This window comes from Octodon degus, unplaced genomic scaffold, assembly GCF_000260255.1.
Source record: "Octodon degus isolate 3935 unplaced genomic scaffold, OctDeg1.0 scaffold00146, whole genome shotgun sequence".
Classification (NCBI taxonomy): domain Eukaryota; kingdom Metazoa; phylum Chordata; class Mammalia; order Rodentia; family Octodontidae; genus Octodon; species Octodon degus.
In genome coordinates, this window is record NW_004524722.1 from 2,484,701 (window position 1) to 2,493,915 (window position 9,215).

The 9,215-nt window shown below is 53.6% G+C and overlaps 1 protein-coding gene across 2 annotated transcripts in view; it reads left to right on the forward strand.

Moving 5' to 3' along the window:
* The window catches only part of Pde2a (phosphodiesterase 2A), a 61,765-nt gene that overhangs the window by 36,867 nt on the left and 15,683 nt on the right, over positions 1-9,215 (forward strand). For both annotated transcript variants that reach the window (XM_023702052.1, XM_023702051.1), the window contains 2 exons: positions 6,516-6,625; positions 7,404-7,459. In XM_023702052.1, coding sequence (XP_023557820.1) covers positions 6,516-6,625; positions 7,404-7,459 — 166 coding nt within the window. The remainder of the gene's footprint in view (positions 1-6,515; positions 6,626-7,403; positions 7,460-9,215) is intronic.

The following is a 9,215-nucleotide window of genomic DNA, read 5'->3' on the forward strand; positions in this document are numbered from 1 at the left end:
AGGATCGAGTGCTCAGAGCACTATGGTCCCCTGATACCCTCGAGCCCACTGAATGTCACCTCTTCATTTTCCAGATAGGCCAATGTTGTGAGATGCTCAAGGCTACATACCAAGTGGGAGGCAGAGCCAGGTCTGATATCTCAGACCTAGGACATGGGTCTCCTTGCTGCTGTCTGTTCAGGGGACAGTGAGAAGTGGGTCTTGTCCATGAGAAGGCATCGAAGGGCAAGAAAGTGAGGTCGAGAGGGAGGCCAGCTGGGGGAAACTGCCACTGTGTTCGGGCTACTATGGGGCCCAGGAGTGTGGGCTGGGAGCTGAGGACAAAATGGAATGTTCCCAGGAGGCAGCTTTCTGTGCCCTGAGTGGAGAGGACAAGGGTTGTCCCGATATTCCTGAGGTTGGCCAACTCCTCACCAGTCACAGAGCCATGGAAATAGCTCTGCCTGGAGATGCTGGCCTCATGGTCCCGAGTCTGCCACCTGGCACCTAGAGCCCCAAGTTCTAGGCGGGTGTTCTCTCCTTGCCCTCCCCATGGAAGCAGCGGGTTCCTCTCCAACAGCTTGGAGCTTCCTTGCTTCCTTTCCTGCCACTGAGTTTCCAAGGTGGGGTCTATTTCTCCTGCTACCTTCTCCCCTCAAGGACTATGTGAACAAAGCCAGTCTCTCTCTTCCAGCTCCGGTGTTCCTTCTACAGGACAGTGAGACAGGGCTGGAAGGCTTTTAGAATCTTAGGGAAGAAAGTGCTGCAATATCCCCTTTTCTTCTAACAGCTACCAGCCCCTCTTATCTGAATTCTAAAGAACTTTATCGCAGGCTCAACTGTGATAAAGTTGAGCCATTACTCTCCTTCTGGATGAAGACCTCTGCCAGAGAGGTCTTGCTGGGAGAGATGCCAAAAGTGGGCTCAGGATGCAGGAAAGGGCATCCTTGCTCTGCCCCTCTGGCCTGCTGATGCCCCTCAGGCGGTCCACTGCCCTGGAGTGGAGCACCTGCAGTGCAGGTATCTTTGAGGGGGGTTGGGTCTTGTCTATCTTCAGTCCATTCTGCACCCTCCCTACAACCACTTCAGTCTCAGTGATGCCCCTGAACAAATAAAAAAGAAGGCAATCAAAAGTGAATGTGAAAATACACCTAGGACATGGGAGGTGAGGGCCTGCTAGGTACAAGTCAGAGATTCTAGGAGGCTGGGACAGGCCTGAGGAAGCAAGGGAAAAGAGGGGCCACGACAGGGTCCCACAGAACTGGGGGCATAGGTTCAGGCCCAATACCATCTCTGGAATCTATGTCCATCTTCTATGGGGAATCTGGGCTCTGCTGGGGAGCTTGCTTCCATCATGGGGTCTGCAGGGCCCCAGAGCTGGCTGGGCCCTGCCTTGGGCACTCCCAGGATAGGGGCTTGAGACCTAGCTATGTGGAAGAGGGAAGACACCTGGCGTGGGAGGCAGGAGTTCTATTGTCTAGCCTAGTCCCATCCCTGCCTCGCTGTATCCCATCCAAAGGGCCTAGGAGCTTAAGGAGATAACAGGTGTCTCACTCTTAGCATGCAGCCCACCACCATGGCTGCTGATTGCTAGCTGCCCTCTGCTTCCAAGTACAACCAGGAATTAACCTTGAGTACTGAGAAAATTACTCTTAGTCTGGACTCAGTCATTTTTTTTTTTTTTTTCTGTGAAATAGATGGTTTCTTTTGGTGGTGACCCAGTGGCTCTGGTCCTATCAGAGGGTGGAAGAGTGGGCAGGGAAAGGAGGATTCTGCAGGAAACCCTGGAGCAATGGTAGGGCTGGCAACAGCCACAGGTGTGACATTGAAGCTGGATCGAAGAGTCAAATAAAGCTCAAAGAAAGGGGCAGAGAGGGGCTGGTGAGATGGCTCAGTGGTCTAAAGCACCTACTTAGAACAAGCTTAGCAAAGCACAGGGACTGCGGTTCAATCCCCCAGCACCACATGCCAGCCAGCCCCGCCCCCTGGGGGCACACACACACACACACACACACACACACACACAATAAATAAAGGGGCAGAGAATAGACCAAGGGTGGTATTGGGAAGGGGAGGTGGAGATGGGTCTGGGTGGGGGTGAGGGGACCCCTCGAGCTCCCAGCCCTGCCTTCCCTGCCCTACACCCAGCAGGTTCTCCCCAGAGCAGTTTGACTCTTCTGTAGGTGCTCTTGCTGTTTGCTCTCCAGTGGATCTTCACAGCCTCACCTCAACCACAGCCAATCCCTCTTGTGTCATCCCTCACGGCGCCTCCAGAGGCCACTCCAAAATCCTGCTTCATGGTTCCCTGGTGCTGAGGAAGAGCCAATCCTGAGAAAAGGCATTTGGGCCTAGTGGCCTCTCCAGGGGTGGATCTGTCCAAGAAGAGTCCTGGGCTTTGGAAGTGAGGAGACCTGCGACTCCAGGACGACCCCATGCTCTATAGCTTACTCTGCTCTTCTGTGAAACGATAAAGTTGGACATTCTGATGTCAAAGGCTGGTTCTGAATTTTAGGGAGTACAGGAGTGTCTCTGCACTGGAGGGAGAGAATCCTGGAAGGCTTCACCTCCCGCTTCTTGGTGTCCTTACCACTGCCCGGTCTCCTGCCTATCTCAGTCCCCAGCCTGTGGTTTTCCTCTTCTTACAGTATCTCTCACCATCCCAAAGCCTGGGATTCCCCACTGTTGAGCATAGAAAGGTGCCCTGGGGCACTGCTCTACTACCCCAGGCTGGATGTCTGCCTCCCCCACTCTCTGGGGTGCCAGGGCCCAGCCTTCAGAAGTAAGAAGAGGGGAATGAAAAGTCCAATTCCTGATCTGGGTTACAATGTGTCTTCGAGAGAGAGATGAAAGGTCAGAGAGAGGTTGGTGCCCAGTGAAACAGGAATGGTGCTCAGTGAGCGGCTAGGAGATTAGTGAGAAGATGAGGGCTTGGAGGTGGTGGGGGACTGAGAGGGGTGGAGGATTGGTAAGGACGGTGGTGCCAGTGAGATGGAGCCCAGTAGGGTGCAGGGCTTGGTACAGGGCTCAGTGGGGTGTGAAACTCACTGTGGGGGCTTACATTTAAGGAGAAGGGGACTCATCAGAGATAAGGATCCATGGGGTTTGGAGAGGTGGAGGACCTGGGCGCTCAGCTCTTTCCAGGCTGTTGATCTTCAATAATGCGCCTTTCCCTTGATTCTTTTTCCATTAAGCAAATAGTTGTTAAAGGGACGGAGCTCATAAAAGTCCACACCCGTTCCTTCTCTACTCTGAGCCCATCTGTCTTTATCTACAGTAGAGCAGACCATGACCACCCTGGCACCCAGGGTTGAGTCACTGGCCTTCAGTCTGGACAGCTGGCCCTGGGTGTGGATTGCCACCCCCTAAGATGCCAGCATCGACCTAGAATGTGGGGGGCAGGAAGGAGGTAGGAGCTGGGTGGAGGCAGGGAGGGGATCTGAGGCAAGGGGCAAGCCATAAGGACTTTGATCACTAGCAAGCCCCTCCCTTGTGGTGGGGAAACCCTGCTGCACACACCTGTTCCCCTTGTAGTCTGTGGGTATCCGTGAAGCTTCCAGGAGGTCAGCTGCTCTGGGAAGGGTTCACTGAGGAAAGGGACTCATATTGGGATGGAATGAGCTGACATGGCCTGGCACAGCCCTGCCTGGAGCTGTGGTCTGTGCAGGACTTGAGGAAGGCAGGCTGCAGAGCAAGGTGCCAAGGCCTTTGGAAAGTTGAGGATTTTGGGAGGGGCCAGTGCTTGAGGAGGACCTGGGCCCAGTCAAGGGTGATGCTTCCCAGCCTGGCTTCTTTCTTCCTGTCTAGGGCCCATAAGACAGTGCAGCCTTCACAGTGACCAGATTTCCTCTCCGATGAGAACTTTACCCAGCAGCTCACATGATGGTCTGAAATTAAACTTGGCTGTTTCCCTCCGTAGCTCCAATCCCTCACAGGGCTCCCACTGGCCTCAAGATTAAGCAGCTCGTTAGGGCGCTGGCTTCCACCTACCCTAACCTCTGCTGTTCAGCGGGGCAACCTCCTATGGCTGGACTTTCCAATACATTTACATCCTTCTCCTCATTGAGCCTTTGCACATGCAGTTTTCTCTGCCTGCATATCCTTTCCTGTCTGACTGGATGACAGTCCTTCTGTACTCTGCTCATGAGGCCTCTCCTCCAGGAAGCCATCTCTGACCCAAATCCCATCCTGCCTTGGGTGGGCTAGGGCCTGCTCTTCCTCTCTTTGCTGGAGTCCTTGTCTCCTGTCTGAAGTGTGGGTATGTCAGACTCCACATGATGTGAGGCCCCCCAAGTCAGGCCTGGGTCCCACTCCTCTGCAGCTCTGTGCTCAGCTCCAAACCTGACCAGAAGGGCCCTGTGGAATAGAGGACTTTATGTAGGATGCACTTACACTCTCATGAAGGTTTTGCTTTGTTTTGTTTGTTGAGACAGAGATGTGCTATGTCCAGGCAGGCCTCTAACTCACAATTCTCCTGTCTCAGCCTCCTGAGTTCTGGGATTACAGGTATGGGCCACCATGCCCCTCTTCCCATGACGTTCTTAGTTTAGAAACTGTCTCCTTGCTTATGTGTGCAAAATGGGTTTAAGAGATTGGGTGGAGGCTGGCAGCTGGAGGGGTTGGGCTGTGGCAAGATTCAGGGGACAGGGTCTCTATTTGAGGGTCTCTATTTGATCAAGGCAGTGGCGTAGAAATAGAGAGTAGTGGACCAAGGTGAGAAGGGATTTACCAATTGGCTGGAGGAGGTCAGGGAAAGGGAGAGAGCTAGGACCATTTTCAGGCAAGCTCCAAAACGCTCAGCGGATGGTTATGCTGCTTTGACAGGGGAAGGGCAGGAGGGATGATAGGTTTGACTGAGGTCCCTGTAGGGTGCCTGTAGGGAAGACCTTCGGCCAACTGGAGGCTGGAGCTCGTGAGTAAGGGCTGGAGCAATCACGAGCCCTGCGCATAAAGCAGCGAATTTTGTACAGAAAAGAAGACTGAAGACAGAGCTGTTTACCCAGGTGCGGGTGTGTTGGGAGAGAGGCCACAAGGGTCAAGGGCAGGAAGGGGAACTGTCAGGAGTTCCAAGGAGGAGGCTGCAGGGTGTGCAGTTTCCAGGTATCCATGTAACCCGAGGCCAAGTAGCTGGGTGGAGCTGGCTGAAGGTCGACCCTGCCTCCATGAAGCCCCACCCTCACCAACTTGGTCATCAGGCTTAAGTTGCCCACCTGCTGCTCTAGGTCTCTGTTTGTTCCTGGGTTGGTTACAGGCAGTGGGGACAGCCCAGAACAGGTAGCTTCAAAGGTGCAGAGTGTGAGAGTTGTAAGGTGGGAAACGTTCTGGTTCTTGTGGATTCTGAACTGGTTGAAGGAGCCAGGTGGAAGCAAGTCTGGTCCAGAGTGTTGTGTGACCTTGAACAAGAGGGCTAACAGCACTGGTCCTCAGTTTCTCCAGGGCTTGTGACCTCTTGATCTCATGGTTTGCATGCCACCCCTGCTCTCCTCATCTGCCCTGTGTGGACTCCTGCTGGTGACTCCCAAGGCATATACCAGCTTCTCTCCTTAAGTTTCTCTCCTGACCAGGTCAGACAGTTGTTATAAACATAATTAAGTAGAGGTGGCATAAGAGATGAGGAACCCAACCCAATTAATTATCAAGGAGTGACATTTGGTGAAAAATCAGGCTGTTAATGGAACAGAAAGAGCCAGGGATCTGGGAGAAGGGCAGTATGTGTGGTAGGGCTAAGATAAAGTCATTATTCCCACAACCAGCCTCTCTCACCTTGGAGCCCACTCTACACCAGTCCCCTGCTCACACCTCACAGGCTTTTGGGTTGCTTCCAGCATAGTAGTTAAGCCTTACTCTGGTGCCAACTGCTTGGGTTCAAAACCTGGCACTTATTGGCCATGTGACCCTGCCCAGTTTACTTAGCCTCTTTGTGCTTTAGCTTCTTCACTTGAAAACAGAGATGATGACAATTTCTAGGGCATTGACTTGTTAGGAATGCTGGGGCATCCCCGGTTCCACCAAAAAAAAAAAAGGAATGCTGGAGCAACTTGTGTAAGTTGCTTAGACTGTACATGGAACAGAAGAAAAGCCCTCTGAGCAGTGGCTGTGGAGCTTACCTCCCGAGTCACCCGCTGGTGGTAGCACCAGTCCTTGCTCTACAGTTGTTTTCTGAGTATGGCGATGGGAGGGTTCTACTCTCCCCGTCCTTATTCTCCCTGGGAAGCTCAGGAAGATGAAATTGCCTGCCCAAGATCAAGTAGTAGTACAGCAGGACTTGACCCTGGCAGCCTGACTCTGAGCTCTGCTCTGCTTTCTGAGCCCTCCCTGTTCCCTGGGGCTCTGCTCTAGGTTCTACACACATGCCTTGCCCACATCTGCCAGCACCAGAACCAGCCTATGGCTGCCTGCCCTGGATTTTTCTCCATCACCAGGCAGGTCAACTTGTCCAGATCCTCATACTTGTAGGGTCCAGCTCCTAGTGTGTCCCCAGACTGGTCTTCCTCCTCTTTGATCTAGGGACTGAGAAATGAGACATGTCTTCTTTTTAGAGAGGCTGTGATCTCCCAGAAGCGGCTGAGCTGCAATGGGCTGGGTCCCTCAGACTTGCTGGGGAAGCCTCTGGCCAGAATGGTAGCTCCACTGACTCCTGACACTCAAGGTAAGAGCTGAGAGCTGGGCAGGGGCAGGCGGGGTGTGGATCTGCTTCCAGGCCCTGTCTGTCTTCTACCCATCCTCTCCTTTCTCTCGCTGTGTGTTTCTAGCAATCCCTTCATCTAATTTCCTCTCTGTTATGCTACTAATCTCCCTGAGCCTCGATTCCTTGATTGGAGAATGGGGACAACAATTCCTACCTCGAGAGGTTTTCAAGGAGCGAATAAGATAATGCATGTTAAGGGCTTGGCAGCTGTGGTTGCCCTGCGCTTGTGCCTGTGGCCAGATGGGACTGTAGTTGTTGCGTTCTCTGTCACTGTCCCCATTTCTCTTTTCCTCTCTATGGCCCCTGTCTGCCCTGTCTCTTCTGCCTCGTGTCTCAGTCTCTCTAGGTCTCTGTCCTCTGTCTCGATGTGGAAAGTGCACAAGACTGGGAGTCAGGAGACCTGACTTGCTGTGTGATCTTGGGCAAGTCACTTCCCCTTTCTGGACCTCAGTTTCCCCATCTGTAAAACAGGGGTGCTCAGCTTTGTCTCCTTCCTTCCCAGGGTTGTAGGGAGGATCACAAGGAAGCTGTCAAATGAGGGGGTTTCCTTCTATGTAGGGGTCATTGTTAGGGTTGTTTTTGTTGCTGGCTCAGGACCCCTCTCTCTGTCTCACTGGGCCTCTGGGTCTCTCTGTGTCTTTGTCCTGGCCTTTGTCTGTGTCTTTTGTCTCCCTCCTGGGGTCCCTGCCCTGAGCCTCACTGGCCCTGTGGGACCAGCTCATTGCCCTCTCCTCCTCAGTGCTGATCATACCCCTGGTGGACAAGGAGGCTGGGACGGTGTCTGCTGTCCTCTTGGTAAGTGCCTGCTCTGGAGTCGGGTTACATGGTGGTGGTGGGGGGTGCAGCACATGTAGAGCCTGTCTGGTGTGTGCATGTGCCTGCATACGTGCATGTGTGTGTGCGTGCATGCACGCATGTGTTTGTGATGACTGACACCAGCAAACTGTGATGGAGTGAGGGGAAATGGGGATTGGAGAAGAGTTTGCTCACTTCCCACCCCCAGTACTGAGCCCCACCTTGACCAAGCAGGAGGAAGCTGCCCAAGAATCAGCAGCTTTCTGAGAGATGCCCAAGGCTGTCGGCCTCCCTGGCCCCCAGAGCTGCAGGAGCCCTGCCCTTGGCACATCCAGACTGTCGTTTCCTCTTTGAGATTCCCTTGGGTGGATGAGAAGCAGGGCCCAAGAAAGTGCACAGCAAAGTGGGACTTGACTGAGTGACACTGAGCAGGGCCAGCGGAACTGTGGGAACACCAGTTAGTGATTGATGGGGTAGCCCGAACTCAAGGAGAGGAGGCCCCCTGGGGCAATTCCCAAGAAGGCACAGCCCAGCGGGACCAAGCTGAGGCTGGGCAGGAGTCAGGCAGCTAACACACACACACACACACACACACCACCACCACCACCACCACCACCACTACCACCACTACCCCCCGCCCCCAATGTGCCATGGAGCTGGAGGGGAAGGGCTTTGGCTTCAGCGGGAGATAGGGGATGTGCTTCAGGGTGGAGGTGGCCCAGGAACTCAGCCAGGGCTTCCAGCACCCTTTGCTATCCCTCAAAGAGGTTTTGCTCTGTCACCCAGTGGTGGGTGGGGAGGCAGAGGGGTGGTAGTAGAGCTTTTCCAGCTCAGAGTCTGCAGCTCTTCCAGTCTCTGTTCCTATATGAAGATGGGGAACTCATCATCTTTGTCCTCTCCTAGGTAGAGAATGGTCAGCACCCCAAGTCCCCATTAATGGGGAGCTCTGCTTCAGTTGAGGTAGCTGCCACCCTGGGCAGATGAATAAACTGGTCTGGGTGTGTCTGGACTCCTCCTGAGCTCATTAAAATGGATTTAAAGGGTTCCAAGGCGCCTGACCTTTCCCAGGCTGCTGCAGGGAGGGTGGCAGCTGCCAGGGGAGGGGAAGGCTCTTGGCTGGCTCTCCACACCCCATCTGCCCAACTGAAGGAGACCAGGCCCCTCTTTGGCTTCTCAAACAAGTTGCTTCCGCACCTCTAGCTTCTGTTTGCAAGGAGGAGCTCTGTGGTTGGCAGAGTGCTCAATGGGTTGCTCCCCTCTCCTTTGGGCAAATGTCCTAGAGCTGGAGAAGGACCACATCTATGGGAAAGGGCCTGGGGGAGCCTGACTCCTGACAAGCACTTCCTCCTGTTGGAGCTAGAAGGCCTGGAGCAGAGGGGAGGCCGACTCAGCAAGAAGAAGACCTTCAGAAGGCAGTTCATCCTGAGCAACAGAATGGTCCCTGCGTCTGCTGGTCAGCCTGGCTTCTGGTGGGCCAGGAATCTAGGCTTCAACCCCCAGGGGGAAATGTGGGTTAGATCAGGAACATGGTCAGATCAGACCACTGAAGTTTTTTGTTTTATTTTATTTATTTATTTATTTTTAGACCACTGAAATTTAACTGACCCTGCAGAACCCTTCTTGGAATTCCCCAGGCTAGGTTCTGGGGCAAACTGTTTCTGTCTTCTTCTTCTTCTTCTTCTTCTTCTTCTTCTTCTTCTTCTTCTTCTTCTTCTTCTTCTTCTTCTTCTTCTTTCTCCTCCTCCTCCTCCTCCTC